The sequence below is a fragment of the Staurois parvus genome, unplaced genomic scaffold (genome assembly GCF_062004578.1).
Source record: "Staurois parvus isolate SC_StPar_1 unplaced genomic scaffold, SC_StPar_1.0 ptg000130l, whole genome shotgun sequence".
NCBI classification, from domain to species: domain Eukaryota; kingdom Metazoa; phylum Chordata; class Amphibia; order Anura; family Ranidae; genus Staurois; species Staurois parvus.
The window spans coordinates 5,656,312-5,673,617 of record NW_028317926.1 but is presented as its reverse complement, the minus strand read 5'-3'; the positions used below and the strand labels follow the sequence as shown (position 1 = coordinate 5,673,617).

At 41.6% G+C, this 17,306-nt stretch overlaps 1 protein-coding gene across 2 annotated transcripts in view; it reads right to left on the bottom strand.

Annotated features, from left to right (window-relative positions):
* The window catches only part of TOPBP1 (DNA topoisomerase II binding protein 1), a 68,156-nt gene extending 51,801 nt beyond the window's left edge, over positions 1–16,355 (bottom strand). Inside the window, exons 1-7 of one of the 2 annotated variants that reach the window (XM_089672542.1) lie at positions 16,203–16,355; positions 11,421–11,510; positions 7,107–7,241; positions 5,743–5,886; positions 5,443–5,624; positions 5,163–5,356; positions 2,438–2,617 (exon numbers count right to left, since the gene is read on the bottom strand). In XM_089672542.1, the coding sequence (XP_089528668.1) occupies positions 2,438–2,617; positions 5,163–5,356; positions 5,443–5,624; positions 5,743–5,886; positions 7,107–7,241; positions 11,421–11,504 (919 nt within the window). In that variant the 5' untranslated portion in view covers positions 11,505–11,510; positions 16,203–16,355. The remainder of the gene's footprint in view (positions 1–2,437; positions 2,618–5,162; positions 5,357–5,442; positions 5,625–5,742; positions 5,887–7,106; positions 7,242–11,420; positions 11,511–16,202) is intronic. The other variant, XM_089672543.1, reaches the window with a different exon arrangement.
* Positions 16,356–17,306: the final 951 nt, after the last annotated feature.

Below are 17,306 nucleotides of genomic sequence, written 5' to 3'. Positions count from 1 at the left end.
CTTTTATATCCAGTGTGTGTGCGCGCATATGTATGTATGTATGTATATTTAATTTTTTTACTTATATAGCCAGGGACACCTGAATAAAATGTAAAGGCTTGTTCACACCAAATGCAGTCTAGTGCATCTTTATTCTGCATAAAACAAATGAATGCGCATTGTTTAACATTAATTCCAATGGCCCTAGTTCACACCAGTGCAGTCAACAAAAGTAGAGTACATTGCATTATTTTTCAGTAAGGAATGCATTTGAAACGTGACAAAAAAAAAAAAAAAAAAGACCACCACAACACACATGGAGGGTTATTTACTAAAGCTGGAAAGTGCATAATCTGGTGCAGCTCTGCATAGAAACCAATCGGCTTCCAGGTTTTATTGCCAAAGCTTAACTGAAGTTAGACGCGGATTGGCTACTATGCACAGCTGCACCAGATTCTGAGTGCAACAGTTTTAGTAAATCCTTCCAGTGTTGTCAATTTTCTTCAATTCAGAAAAAAAAAAAAAAAAAAGCATGGGAACGCATCAAAAAATGCACATGGAGAAACACATCAGAACACAGAAATTGTGGTGTGAACCAGCCTCAAAACTTTGGCACAAGAAATGAAAAGCTAGACATAGAAAAAATCCTGTGTTGATGATGTCTATATTACATGCTGAGATGACTCTGCTAAAATTAACTTAATATTTGAGATATCCCAATAACCCATTCTCTTATAAGGGGCTACTGTATCATCAGAAGAAACACATTTGTGAACTAATGAAGATGGCTACTACATATCTTATAAGAAGTTCACTTTCTTTTTCAGGAAAATTATGCTTATAAAAAGAACAGCTGTATTCCTGTAACCAACATTAAAACACGTTAATTCAATCACCTTAGCACTTCTGGACATGCTTTGAGTATGGCCCCAATACAAGTCTGTTCTCACTGCACAGAACTGAAGAATATTCGTGCTGGAGAGACTCTAAATTTTGGAGTAGGATGCAGATGTGCTAGTGAGATAGGTGTTTTAATTAAAGGATAAGCTTTTAAACATGTTCCAGCCAGTGGTAGAACCACCAGGGTTGCAAAGGTTACACTAGCGACTGATCCCTTTCGCCACTGTGTGGGGGCCCCAATACAGCAGGACATGGTCCTGCTGTCGGAGATACGTGTTTCGGGATCAGTGGAGGCTCCCTTGCTGATCGCCGAATAGGATTGCTGAGAACTGGGTATGCAGCACATTGATCTGCCCCCAGCGTGGACACAGCGCCCTCTGATATCAGCCAGCTCCTCTCCCCCAGACACAAGCTCGAAGTTCTCCATGTTGAGTGGACTCTGCGGGACCCATCATGGATGTCAACTGCAGCTCCTGAAGCCCAGTATGTGGGGTGGGGTTCTCCAATTTGAGATGTGGGGGGGGGGGGGAATCAGCTCTCTGCACAAGCGGTGTACATGCCAAACTCCTCTCCTTCCTGTGCCAGGTGGAGTGGAGGTGGGCTGAGTGTGTGAGATCAGTGGAGGTGAGCCATGTGTGTGGATGGGTGGGTGTGCATGCAAGCACACACACAGCAAGCCCTGTGTGAGCGCGATCGGCAGAGGCAGGCCCTGTGTGTGCGCAAAATCAGTGGAGGCGAGCCATGTGTGTGCACTCGATCGCTGGAGGTGAGCCGTGTGAGCACACAAGATTGCTGGAGGCGAGCCCTGTGTGTGCGATTGGTGGCGAAGCGAGACAGTGGCGGAACCACCACGTCGCAAAGGTCATACTTTCAACTGGACCCTGATGTTTAACCACTGTGGGGAACCCAAGACAGCAGGAAAGGGTTCTGCTGCAGGAGTAAAGGGCCACAGGATCAGTGGGAAGGGCCCAGGGACCGATGAAAAAGGGCCCAGTGTGTCAAGCGGGCCCTTCATGGTTTCTTGCATCGGGCCCTGAAGGTTCTAGTTACACCTCTGGTTCCAGCACACCCACCCCCATCACAATGGGCAAGAGTTCATCTCCTCCACAGCTGCTGTCATATTTAAAATTGTCACAGCTCAACCTACACAGCCATGTCATTCATTCACAGAGATCTGTGAATGAAGAAACTACAAATCCTGTCTGCCACAGCTTGTAGTTTTCAATGGACTAGGAGTGTGTTGACGAGTGCTCTTGTAGTTCACTGAATCTTCCTCTAACTGAAAGCCTTTACAGAGGTATGGGCAGAAGTTAGCTGGAGCAAGAGTGTGCAGGAGCTTAACATTGCGCCTGGGATCCACTGATCGCGGGTGCAATAATTTGCAGGTGCCAATGTAAATAATAAATGCACATTTTTTACCTGTAAAAATATGTGCATTTAATATTTTTTAGTTAAAGGTAACTCAGCCTTTAAGATCAGTAGAGGAAGACTAGGGAGGGTGAATTTGTGTTAGTTTTGTTAAAGTACACCGAAGGATATTTACCCAATGTATACTTACTATCAGGTTTGTAACTATTTCCTGTTGGAGTAGATGTCTCTGGCATGATTTTTTCTGATGGTACAGGTTCAGTCTTGTACATACTTTCATCCTGACAGAAACCTTTCTCAATGCTGTCAAAAAACCACTGAATGGAAACACAATGCACATTCCATTTTCTTGCACATTCATATTTTTGACCTGTTGAAAGGATTCTAAAATTTACTTTGCAAAGTCCATGGAGAAGGCTATATATCATTATTGTTTCTTCTTACACTTAGCATAGCAATCACATTTCATTTAGCAAAAATAAAAATACAATTACTCCACAGGCACAGTAGAGACTTGGCAGAAGAAACCAAACCCAAAATAACTAAATAAAAATTAATAAGCTCATTTAGGCTGCTTTCACACAAAGGCATTTTGAATCCTGGGCAGAATTGCCACGATTCTGCCCAAGATTTCAAAACGCTCTGCTAAAAAATGATAAAATCATGGAACTGCGTGTTCAGGTGCCATTCATTTTAATGGAACTTCTTTTGGGCGACAGTTTGCTGCAATTTATCAGGCGAAAATTGCTGCACAAACACACCACATTTTCAGGTACCATTAAAATGAATGGCATCTGAACACGCGTCCCGCGATTTGTCATTTTAACAGAGCATTTTGAAATTGCAGGCAGAATCGCAGCAATTCTGCCCGCGATTTAAAAGGTCCATGTGTGAATGCAGCCTAAAAGAAAATAAAACCAGCTGTTGCTGCAATATTTACGCTAAATCCAAAGATTTCCCCTCTGTAGTTCTTTCCTGCCATTAGAAGTCCTCAGTCTGATGTCCAGCATTATTCAATCCACCTACTTCCTCTAAGCTAAGGTTGCTCTGGACTTTCCAGACCAACTGGCCAGTGAAAGGAGAAGCAGCTTAGTGAAGAGCTCCTCTTTCACTCAGCATTCTCCTTGTCAACACATTGTTTTTCTGTGCCAATTCTTCATCTCACACTCCAACTCTCCTATACAGGAACTGCAAGGAGGCTGATTCTAAGTTAAATTGATGCAATTACACTGCTTTCATTTAAATTAATTACTTTAAAGTAATTTATTCAGGAATGCAAAGCTTTTTTAATTTGTGTCTTTTATGCTCTGCTTTAGGTACCCATACATTCACCTTTGGAAGCATATTGCACAAAGGCCAGATCACACCTCTAAAACATGGCTGAAAACATAAATCGTCATACAGTTAGAGAATAAGCTGACCAAACAGACAGAAAAAAAAGTACAAATCTAAAATCAGTAGATAATATACCCACAGAATGAGAGGAACTATGACTACCTGTAAATTCCATATTCTGGAGTACAATACAGGACACAGGCAGAGTATTCATACACCAGGTGTTATTGACACCGTCAGATGGTTGGAAAACTAGGCAAACATAACTGTGCCAGCAGGCCCCAAACAACAAGGGTCAGAACACCCACTTCAGAGAACTACTGCAAGAAATGCTGTGGCCAAAAGCTGCATCAGCAGAAGAATGGACATCCACCTGGTAAAAATTAAAAAAGTATGAACAGGAGACCAGGTGACGGCCGTACACAACTGCACTACACAGGCTCAGTGACAAAATTCACAGGAAACTCCCACCACTCTGGTGGAATAGACACATAAAAATGCAGTAGGACATTTCTCTTTGAGAATGTAAGCACTTGCAATCAGACTATGTATCCATCATGAGAGGGCGGATTGAAGATAGACACTAAAAAAGGAAAATAACTGGTTAAGCTATAGGAGATGGAAAAAAAAAAAAAAACACGATCACAAAACTGAAGATTCACAGTAGGGCATGGTTATAGAGGAGTGACCCAGGAGGCATGTCTAATACTTTACCAGTATCCAATCACCTGAAGGTACACGCCTATAACCCATAGTGCATAAATACTCTGCCAGTGTCCTGTACGATTAAGATAACAGAATTTATACTTTCAAATAAGGGATAACTACTTCAAATAATTCAGAACAATTGACTGCAATAATTGCAAAAACACAGAAAACTAGACATTCAAGAGGAAAAATGACAAAAAAAAACCTCCCCTCCCAGATTTGAATCTATAACTTTTTTTTGATTGTGCTTTATGTTTCCTTTCTCTCAGTAAGGGTATATGCACATCAGGTGTGGTGGAACTGCATCGGGTGGCTATGCCAGAGCAGTCCCACCCTACCCCCACCGCAAGACAAGGTAGAATGCCTGGTCTCTGATGCGGCCGGTCCACACCACTGTGTTGTGGTGGTGTGCACTGAAGAAAAAAAAAAAAAAAAGTACTGCATGCAGTACTTTTTTCCTGGGCAGTGAAGTCGCCGCCCGCTGGCTGATAGAACTTTATCTTATGTGACTGTGTGACATTTCAATAGAGTTTGTCTATATATAAAAAAAAAGTGAAGAGTGTGATGTTCTGCGATGAGTGCATCTGCACTGTCTGCATCGCAACGCAGTGGCTAACGTGAATGGACCCTAAAAGGTGCTTTTAGACTCATTAGTTCTTCTTTAAGGATGGTAAACATCTAACAGTTAGCAGGGTAGTATCCAATAAGAGAATAATACACAAATACACACACACCAAGAAAATATAGAAAATATAGAAAAAAAAGAGTAAATATGTAATCAAACATTATTGGACAAGACCCCCATGCAAAGCAATTATATCTTAAAATGAACATAGCAACTTTAATGCTAAACTGAAAAGTGGAGCCTTTACCTTTTGCCTCTTGCACAATAAGATGTGTGGACTCATTCATCTTCAGCTGTCCTGTATACTGTCCTCCATGTAAAGAGGTCAGCCTCTGAACCTCTTTCCTATCCAGACTGCTTAACCCAGTTACACATATGGTGCAACCAAGGAAAATTGGACATAAATATGGCTCCAAGTCTATATCTTTGTAGCTAATTATCCTACAAATAAATAGGTGAAAAATAAATATGAGCAGGATGTAATTAACAATAGATCTGAAATAATACAGCATGACCTTAATATGTACCTCTGCTGTGACTTATCCCACAGGGCCTTCACCCATGTAGGGAAAAGAATGGGTTTCTTAAGACTGGCTGCCACAAGGTATTTCTTGCTGCCCACTTCACCAGCAATCAGATGGCTGACTGAAACATTAAGATCTCGGTAGACACATCCACCCATTATCTGAACATAGAAATGAACCTCTTCCTGGAAATAACAAAACAATTTTAATGCATACTCTTGTAAGACCGCTCGAAAAATCTAACGCAAGAAATGATTGTGCTAGAACACTTTTAAAAGAAAAAAGAAAAAAAAAACACCTTACCCTGGTTTCTTTATCAAGGCTTGTGCACGAAACTGTGACATCTGCCATTGCCATATTGAAGACAGGATGCTCTGCTCGTGGAACACATCTCTGATGCTTCATGCAGAATATTACAACCTGGGGTCCAACAATTCTACAACCGAGCTGAAAACAAAAGGAATCATAAAACAAACCAGCACAGTGCAAAATCAGCTGTGAATAGCTATTCATGTTACAGACTCAACATAAAACCACTTTACCATGTTGTGGTTGGGATTCTACGGTAAGAAGCATACAATTATTTATACTAAGAAAAACAGATGAATATGACACTACATAGAACATAGTCAGCCTTTCTAAACCTTTTCAACACCAAGAAACCCTTGAAATAACTTTCCAGTCTCAGGGAACCCCTTCTAAAAATGACTATATCTACAACTCATGATACATTAGTGATAATCATTGGGAAGAATGCTCCTTACACTTGTGGTCACTTACAGATAGCTAAAAGATCCATGGTGTTAGTGGGAACTTATCCGAGAGGCAGAAATTGCGCAAGGAAAATATACAAAATACACTGATCAACACTGTTGGCTATAGACGGCGGCAAGAATTGAGTACAAATTTTTCAACAAGCTGGTTGTACAGCAGTACTTGACAAATAGATCTGCCAGAACCTGTAAAGCTTGCTCGATAGTAACACACTGGCAGGCCACTGCTTTGAGTCCAATGAGGGGGGACAGAGAGGGCAATGCTGCTCCTCCCGGGCACAGCGCTGGATTAAGTTCAGAGTCAGGTAAGAATTTAGGGGGTCTGGGGTGAGCTGCGCATAAAAGGTTTTTATACCTTAATGAAGAGATCTTGTAGATCAAATTAATGTGTTTGTCAGCGGATTCTGGGTCACAGAAGCGCACAGTATGCTGAAGTTCACTGTCTGTTGATGTTACAGAGCCACTCCAGGTTTGGGAAAGATCCTCACCATATTGTCAGAATCCATCCAGATGCTTGATTGGCTGCTGGCTCAGCCACAGCGCACATCTAAGAGCCGAAGCCAGCTGCTCCCAACCCCTCCTCAGCCAGATGCTCCAGTGAGTGCTGGCAGGGCAGAGCAGAGAGCTCAGAGCTGACCAAGAACTGAGAGATTAGTGGTCATGTGATCGCTCCATTCTTGGACTTCAAGCTGGCAGGGGGCAGCTGCAGCAACAGACCGATGCTGCAGCATTGGAAAGTATGTTTATGTATTTTTTTTTAACAATCCAAAAACTCCTTTAAGGATTGAACATCATCGACAGATTAAATTCTAGAATCTTTCATTATAAACTTAACAAATACAATATTATTTTTTTTTTAAATCACATACTTATACAATATGCAATAATACAAACCTTTTTTAGATGGTTAAAGGCAGCACCACTGAAAGGATCACATACATAGAGAGATTTGTCTTTTTCTTTTAAAGCGAGGGCCTCCTTTTCCTCAATTAACAGTAGATATTCATCTGACTGAAATGCCTTGATTTCCTGTAAAGTAAAAAAAATTTAAATATGTGCAGATACACAAACAACTTACTTGCCAAACACCAGAAAGGGAGAAAAGGATTTCAATGCTCAAGTAAAACATTCTTTTATGTCTATAAAAAAAAAAAAAAAAAAAAAAAAAAAGGCTAAAAAGGTGTGCTAGCTATACTGGTCTCAAAACCTCCACATGGGATCACTAAAGACAGAAGAGAAGAGGGGGAAAAAAAAGTCTTGTTCTTTCTGCCTAAAAAGTTGTGCAACATTGCAGCTGTGAACGGCTTGGAACAATGTGCTCCTCTTGTAAAATTTAAGTAATCTTCCAAGTTACAATAATAAAAAAAATTACACCCCAAAATACATTCTGCTACTTCTTCCGGAGTATGGGGATACCACATGTGTCAGACTTTTTGGGAGCCTAGCCACATACCAGGAGCCTGAAATCTAATGACCATTTTTAAAGACTGAAGGTGCGCAACTTCCCCATTTCACTTCCTCACTACATATCACAGTTATGGAGGCCCTAAAATGCCAGGATAGCACCAACCCCCTCCTCCCCAAATGACCTATTTTTGGAAAGCAGACACCCCAAGAAATTTAAAAAGAGGCTAGGTGAGTATTTTGCAGATTCTCATTTTTTTCACAAGGTTTTAAAATATAAAAAAAAGAAAAGAAAAAATATGTTTTTGTTTTCTTTCCTCATATTCCAAAAACTTGTGGCAACAAACGAGATCTGCAAAATAGTCACAATGCTTCTTATCAAATTCCTTGGGGTGTCTACTTTCCAAAAAGGGGTCATTTGGGGGGGGGGGGGGGGAGATTGGTGCTATCTTGGCATTTCAGGGCCTCCGAATCTGTGATAGGTAGTCAGGAAGTGAAATAAGGAAGTTGCACACCTTCAGGCTTTCAAAGTGGTGTAGCGAATAAAATGCTGGATGCTGCTATTTTTTATGTCACATAGTACTCGCAGAGCGATTTTTCAAAAGCAGTTTTTTTTTTTAAAAATACACTTTTATTTTAATGCACAAAAACACAATATATTGGCCAATTATTTGGTAACTTATAAAAGATGATGCTATGCTGAGTAAATAGATACCAACCATGACATGCTTTAAAACTACGCATACCCCGTGCAATGGCAACAAACTGCATACATTTTTAATATCCATAGGCAATGCTTTAAAAGCCTTTACAAGCTACCATTTTAGATTTACAGAGGAAGTCTAGTGCTAGAATTACTGCCCTTGATCGGACATTCGCAGCGATACCTCACATGCATGGTGTAGCGGCTATTTACATACTGGCATGGGGTCAACACTCGTGTGTGCAGGGGGGCGAGGATACTTTTTTTTTTTTTTAAGTTATTTTGATTTACTTTTTTAATTATTTTTACACTGTCCCTTTTTTTTTTTTTTAAATCACTTTTAATCACAGGGAATTCAAATATCCCCTATAACTTCAATGGGCATTGTCATATTCTTTTTTGAGAAATCTGGGGTCTATCAGACTCAAAATATCCCCTTTGCCCTTACATTATCTAATCTCACCAAAATCGGTGTGATCAGATGCTTTCCCAATTTTCAAATGGTGCTGTTTATATCCTGCGAAACTGAAGTGATTAAATGCTCGTAGCTTCCGATTTCTTAAGACTATATGTGAAATGTGCCAACAAATATTATAAAATATATATGCCGAAGCATAGGGGCCATCCACCCACTGGTCACCCCCAAGCCCCCATGCTACGGCATAGATGCTCTTTTTTAACTGCGGATGAAAAATCTCATCTAACAGCGCTGCCCACACTGACTTATGCATATTCTGAGAGCAAGACCCTGTTGCTGTCAGAATAAACAGGTCAGTGCTGCAGCTGAAAGCATTCCTGCAAAGAAAACAGCAATGGTTAACATTGAAACAGTAACAATAAAAGTGTAACAGTATTACAATAACAACAAAAAACTAACTATTTTTGGTTTTTAAAAGGTTTTATTTTTTGGGGGATTCGTACTTTTTTTTTTTTTTTTTTAAGCTTTAACCTTTTAAAACAGATTGTAGGGTCTCTCCAAATGTGATAGCTAGTTTCCTGACTACCTAACATTTTTCGAGACCTTGTGTAATTATGTATCCTGAACTGGGCCGTGCTGTTCCCTATACTAATACTCCACTAGTGTGTGATAGCAATGGAGGCAGAGAACAGATTGGCCAGGACAGAAAGAACAAAAAAAAAGCAGGTATCATACCTCATTCCATGTCTGCTACACACACATATTTTTTGAGGTGCCTTTTGGGTTGGGGTACCAGGAATGGCATCGGGAAAATGACTCTCATGCAGCCAGCTAACTGCATCTGGGTTGGGGCATAGCACCTTCTGGATGCAAAAGGGCCATGATGATCTCTTCCTGGAATTTAGGAAGTATCCACTTCGTCCAGTTGCTTTGTAAAGCACAAAAGCGTTATATAGAGCCAATTGAAAAAAAAATACTTTTTTTGTACCAGTGTCTGGCTTTCAGGGAAACTAAATAAGGCTTCATCATCTGGTCGTTGAAGTCCACCCCTCCCATGTTAAGGTTATAGTCGAGAACACAGAGGGGCTTCTCAACACCAGCTGCCGTGGTAATGTGGATGGTCGTATCTGTGTGAATGGAAGACAAGACGAAAACATCCAGTTTGTCCTTCCACTTCACTGCGAGCAATTCCTCATTTCTCAAGCAGGCTTTTTCCCCCTAAGACAGGTATTTACAAGCTGTTGGGGGAAGCCCCGATTAGGTCGTACAGTGCCACATGCGCCAACTCCAAGATTGTACAAACGTCTAAAAAATGGCACACTTGAATAAAAATTGTCTACATATAAGTGGTACTCCACATGGAAAAAGGATGACACCAAGTCCCAAACTATCTTGCCACTGTTCCGCATGTAGTCTGGGCATCCGAGGGACTACATGTGACTATCTTTTACCTCGTAAATCCGAAACTTATATGTATATCCTGTTGACCTCTCACAGGTCTTATACATCTTGACCCCATATCTGCCACACTTGCTGGGGAGAAATTGTTTTAATGCAAGACGGCCAGAAAAACTAATCAGGGACTCATCAACGCAGATGTTTTGCTGGGGAGTATAGACATCTACAAATTTTTTGGTTAAAGTGATTTACGAGTGGCTGAATTTTGTGGAGCCAGTCAAATTCAGGGTCACTCCAAGGACGACAGAGTGTGTTGTCATTGAAATGCATAAAACGCATTATATTCTCATATCTATTTCTGGCCATGGCAGCAGAGAACACGCGCATATGATGAATCGGGTCTGTGGACCAATACAACTGCAATTCATTTTTTTTTTTTGCGGTTGTATTGCCCATGTTGAGGGTTAGGCCCAAAAAAAAAAAAAAAAAAACCTTTAAATTTGGAAACCGTAACGGTGTTTCCATGCGAATGGTCTGGCAAGGTTTCAATCTGGGTTGGCGGTGATAAAATGTTGTGCATATAAATTGCTTTGATCCACAACCAATGCATACAGATATTCTGTGATAAACAGCTCCAAAAAATCAAGGGGAGTATTTCAATTTGCTGTTTCCACCTGAATTCCGGGTTTAGCAATGAAGTATGGGTGCTGCAGAATGTGTGGGTTGCCAATCGGGATCTGCAAGCACGTCTGGAAGGACACTATTCCTTTATTGCACAAACTGCTTGTTGTCATGCTCTCTGTAATCCTCTCTTGCATATGCTGCTCACTCTACCTTCCATATTTCTTTCCAAGACACTCTTTATTAGCATGGTTTGAAAAATCTGCAACTTTGCCTATTCTGGAAAGCATATTAAAAGAAAAAAAGCGCCAAAAAGTATAAAGCTCATGACTGTTCTGAATGAAAAAATGTAGGTACTTCCTAATAGTGCCAAAGCACTGAATAACAAAAGTTCCATTCTGTCGCCTTTGCATTAATATTGACGGGTGGAAGTGCCAAGCTTCAACACTACCTGGGCATGTCTGAACTCTCCCTATCAGAGTGGTTGAGGATTTAGTCATAAAGGTAAGGCATTATTGACTGTTGCATAAGTGCGGGCACTAGGTACTTGCAGTTCATACAGCTTGTTTTATTAAATTGCAGGGTCTCTTTAAGCTGTGTAGTATATGTGTATTTGTCATTTTACACAGCTTACCTATATTTCACATGTTTCAGTACTTCTTACCTCATGTGCTTCGTAGAAGAACTTCGTATTGTCAGATGAATTGACAAATTTCACATAAAAGGGCTCATTATCACTTTTCGCCATAATAAACTAATAAAATAAAAGGTACATAAAAGGAAAGAAGATAACTGATATGATAGTATACAAAAAATAGATATTCTTCATACCTGCACAAACAATAAATACAAAGTACAGTACATGGAAGCTGGTATTTAGAAAAAAAAAATACCATTGTTTACAAAGGTTTTATTGTTTTTTTGTTTTGGGTTTTTTTAATTCTCACACATTTCTGTGCAATATATCTGCATATCTTGCATATAAACAGACACATTTTCATGAACCCCCTCACACGCATAATACAACAGGTGTCTGCCAGTCCATAGGACCTGGCAGAGATGTGCAAAGTGTCTGCACATGTGCCAGGGTTTCATGAGATTTTGGCCATGCTCAGACACACTGTGGGTCTCTGCCAGGTCCCATAGACACATGGCTGTGCATGCGTGAGATAACAGTCCAAGATGGGGGTGAGAGAGCAGAGCGATGAAGAACAACTTTTGCCTTGAAGGAGGAACGCTGGACTTCAAGGACTTGTAAGTCTGTATTTTTTATTTACATACAGGAACAATTATCAGGAACTAGAAATAACATTTTGACAGGCAGGTTGCAGTTCTTTCTTAGACTTCCAAAAGGTTGGCCAAGCACTCTGCACTGTCTACAGATGCAATAAGTCACTCTAAAGCAGGGGTGCCCAGCCTGTGGCCCTCAGAGCCCTCAACCTCAAACTGAATGCAGGAGTTTTGGTGCATCAAAAAGTGCACTACACTGGCAAGATATAATAGAAGTCTATGGCAAAGTGCTACTAAATTGCAGGAAAGCCACAGGTGCACTGTGCTGCACCCGCGGTACAGTTAAATCGATGTACATCAGTGTGAAAGCAGCCTTACAGGGGGCTCATGGCAGTAAGCCCCCCTCCCCAAATACTGGACCCCAGCCCATGCAGCCTCCTTGTCACATTGTTTTTTTTTGTTTTTTTTTTTACGGGGGTCGCCATATACAGGAACTGATCCTCTCCATTTTCCTCGTGCAACCGCGGAAAGCTAGCTTCTCCTCCCCTCCCTATCACCAGTGATCAGCGGCCGCAGGAGGAAAATGTTCATTATGCTATTCAAAATGTAAAAAAAAAATTCTGAACGGTTTCATTTCATTGTAGCCCATAGCCAGTTGTCAAATCACTTAAGTAGCCCTCGCTCTTCAGAAGGTTAAGCACTCCTGCTCTAAGATGCCAATTAAAATAAATTAGTAATTAATGCTAACTTCAGCCATGCCAATACTGAAAAACACACATTTATAGCACAACAGTATACCTACATCTTTGCAGCAGGGAAGACCCTGTCATTCATCTGCACATTGAAAGAATGCACTGCATTGTGGCACAATAAGGATACTAGTTCTGTGAATGAGGGAGGGGGCAGGAACAGGTGATTAATGCAAGCCCTTCATACTTGTAGTCACTGCTAACCCCTGCAGCAAGGGAAGATTGCTGCACTGGGCAGTAACTGGCGGCATGAAAAAAAGATTTTACATGAAGCAGCAGACTGCAGGATATGGGATACACATCATTATAGTTAACTAATGGGTTTGGTGCTCTAATTCCCTCCCCCCAAAATATGAAGACGTGATATAATCCCACCTCACCACCTGTCAAATGCTTTCTGAAGAGCACCACAAGCGTGAACCAACTCTAACATACAGGCCATTTAAACACCTTCATGTTCTGGGAACGCAATGGAAAAAAAAAAAAAAAAAAAAGCATTGCGTTTGTAGTGCCATTCATTCTTAATGGCACCCCAAACACGGGTAGCAGTCACACCAAAACGTGCATTGTAAATATGAGGCTCACTGCAAAAATTAATAAATACAAATCTGCAGGCGCATTTTCCATGTATAGGACAGCCCTTTCAGACAAATGGGCTGCCCTATGCTGTTGAGCAAACAAAACAAAAACACATACTCATACACCAAAAAAAAAACAAAAAAACAAAGTGTTAGGTGCTGCAAGTGTGAATGGGGCCACACAAAAGAAAAGTTTAGCAGTTTTCTCTAAGGCTACTTTCACACTAGTTTTGTCAGCAGGCGTCAGACACGCCTATGAAAATTCTGCACAGTGCTGTTCACACCGGGGTGGATTTGATTTAAATCAAACTGATTTAAATCACGATTTAAGTCACTAGTCAGTAAGACTTGATTTAAATCCTAGTTTTCTACATAAAGACTAATTCTTGCTGGTATAACTTTAATATGCAAGTAGATGAAGATTTTTAGAATAACTTTTCATATTAGTTTTTTTATCCCCAGTTTAATAGGTTAATCATTCATATTTGGACAACTTTTCTGTTGTACTTAGGAAGGAGAACAATATTCATTACCATAATAATAACAATTTAAATCGATTTATTCAACTGAAACAATAACATTCCAGCATATGTTATTTGCTTAAACATCCATGTTTGTTAACTAATTTGGCTAAACAAAATATATATATTTTAAGAAACTTAGACTGTCAGCCCCTTCCTCCTCACACTTAGTTTCACTTTCTTCCTGTGCAGATCTATTCCACTCCAAACAATCAGAAAAATATTGTTTCTATTCTATTCACTGAACTTCTTGAAATTTAGCACTGAAAGGGTTGATTCTGTATTCATAGGTTTGTAGAAGTTAGGATGAATGTCTTTTTCTTAACTCTGTTCATGTTATAACATTTTTGCTGTGAAGAAGAGGCATGTGATCTCCGCTGAGTCAAATTCAGTTTTGAGAACTGCAAAAGTAAACCAAGCATCTGTGATAATATCTTGTAGACAGAGAAACTGCCCGATAATCTTACAAAAACCTCTGGAAGAGGATGACATTGTGAATGGATTAATGGAATTTATTTACCAAAAAAATTAAACATATACAGCCTTATTCTACATAAGTAAACAAATCTTTATTTCATGATGGAATAACCTTTGGATGGTAATATATTTTCCTCAAAAAGCATTTTATTTAAAAAAAAATCTGATTTAAATAAAAAAAATCTGATTTAAATTAAAAAAATCCGATTTTTTTGATTTGTTTTAAAAATCATTGATTTTTATCCACCCTGGTTCACACTGAAGCGTTCGAATCACGTCATGGCAAAACTGACACCTCACGTGGAGTCAGGAGGAGTTGAAGCCTCCCATTCAAGTCTATTGTGACGCTTCTCAAACGCCTGGCGGAGCGTTAATACCATTAAACTTCATTATAGGCATTTGTGGTGTGGTTTTAATGCTCTGTACATGCCTCAAAAACGCACATAGGGCATTTGGGGAGGGTTAAAAACACTTCCCAAATGCTAAAGGGGCATTTGGCAGGAGTTAGAAATAAAGTCAAGTGTGAACGTAGCCTTAGAGTGAGGCAGCCCAGGTAAGTGTTCACAGAAATCAGTCACAAGGATCAGAGAGGCTCACATTGCCAGTTTCTACATCTGTAAATGCAAGCTGCCTGGCTGTCATGCCAACCCTTTTGCTTCAAAGCCTTGAATGACTAACAACAAGAACACGAGATATGACGACTTTCCTGATCTGTACACTTGTTCTGAGTCAGAGACTTAAAGATGAACTCCGGGAATAACTTCTATTGCATAGTTATGTTGGTCCAGCTTGGCCCAATGCACGTCTCATACCTGAGGGACTACTACGACTGCCGGGCCCCATGCAAAGCGGCATTCCAACGGCACACATGGGGCCACTCCATACTGCCACCATTCACAGAACGCTTTTCTTTTTTAATCTCTTGGCGCCAGCCAAAATCAAATGTGCAACCTCCAAACGTCTGGGCCTAGACGCCGAGCAGCCGCACATTTGCGTTCTATTAAAAAAAAAAACGTGCTGAGAGTGCGTACCCCGAGCGCTCACAGCACACACATTCTATACTCACAGAAAAGTCCCGATCTCCTCTGTCGATCGGGACCTTTCCCTATCATGTGACCGCCATGACAGCAAATCATGGTGGTAACATGACCCTAAAACGCCGCCCTGCCTCCCGGCTTCTGGAACCCCTAAAGGGCAAGGAGGCACCAGCGCCAAGATGTTAAAAAATGAGTACAAGGCATTCTCTTGATTTGATGAGGTGGAGAAGCGAGGAATCATCCAGAGAACACCTTGCATTCATTGAAAAATACAAGGCATTTTGTGAATGGCAATAGGGTGGCATGAATGACCCCATGTGGTCAGAGTGCAAGCCATTTGGCACAGGATCTGAAAGATGGCGGCTACCCCTGTACTAGCACCAACTACCACAGCCATTGTCAGCGTCCCCAGCAGGGTCGGACTGACAACTCATGGAGCCCCCGGGCAATAGGGGATCATGGGGCCCCCATGACCTTGCCCAAACTCAAAAAAAGCCTATGAAAGAGTTACCAGGGGCATCTCATGGGGCCCCCTACTGACCCCGGGCCCTCGGGCAGTGCCCGAGTTCCCAAATGGTCAGTCCGCCCCTGGTCCCCATCAAACTCCCCCCCCCAGGTATGAGATAGCCATACCTCCATTGTGCCAACCTGGGCCAATGCACCTATTCAATACAGACCACACCTGGCGTTCCGCATGACTTCTGGGATACGTTCTTTAAACCTGAGCAGCCAGTCAGTAAGCATTTCCACAAAAGGTCAATAATGTCCCCTCCAATATATCCCTCATGAGGTACACCGTCACCCATGGCGCTATAAGCTCCGGTCCTGTGCTTGTGGGAACAGTGTGTCCATACCTCGCCGGTGCACCATATGACACAGCAGAGCACCCCGTACTATGAAGTCCCTGTACTCGGCACTGCTTGCAGGACGGCAGAAGCTATACAATGTCTACACTACTTCCCAGCTCCCTTCAGACCCGCCAAGCCTGGCCAAACCACCAACAGCAGCGCGGGTTACAATTCGTGTCCTACTCAGCAGACGGACACTGCCATTGGCTAACACTGTAGAGCTGAATGGGCGGCCCTGCCCTGCTGAGAGGACGACAACACGATCCAGTGCGCCTGCGCGGACAATTGGCTAGAGAGCTCGCTGGTTGGTGGTGTAGGTCGCAGCGAGTCGGAGTGCTTCGTGTGAAGTTCAGGATGCAATTAGTAACTCTTGACTTTGAAACCGTTCGAGCAGAATTACATGCTGAAAGCTAACTAACCAGTCTTACAGCGATATTAAAACCTAACCATTTTGCATACAGACAGGAATGCACTGTGGTCATAGATTATTAATATTATTATACAGGATTTATATAGCACCAACAGTTTACCTTCATTTTGTAAAGCGCTGAGCAAACATTACAGATACAATACAATGTGGTACAAGAGGATTCAGATGGCCCTGCTCCTTAGAGCTTACAATCTATGGCCACTTTCAGACGGGGCGGATCCATCAGCAGCATCTGCCTGCTCAGCGGGGAATCTCGCCACTGATCCCAGCTGAGCAGGGGAATGCCAGGTCTCTGTCTGCTCTGCTGCTGCAGAGACGCTGCCTGCTGATTTCAATGGGACGTTTCCACCTGATTGTCATCCAATCCGCCGGACGGATGGGGAACAGATCCCTAGCCTAAGAGATATAGATAACGGCCATTCTAAGGACACTTTGGCAAAGTAAAAAGAACAAAACCTTCACTTTAGAGCAGTGGTCTCCAAACTGTGGTCCTTTGCTTGCCTTTGTCTGGTCCTGGGTATCTTGGCTCTCCCACTGATGCAAGAAACTCTTCCTCCCACTGACACCAACGATGAGCACTATTCCTCTCACTGACACCAATGATAGGGCACTATTCCTCCAATCAACACCAACGATGAGGCACTAATCCTCCAACTGACAGCAACAGTGGTGGGGCACTA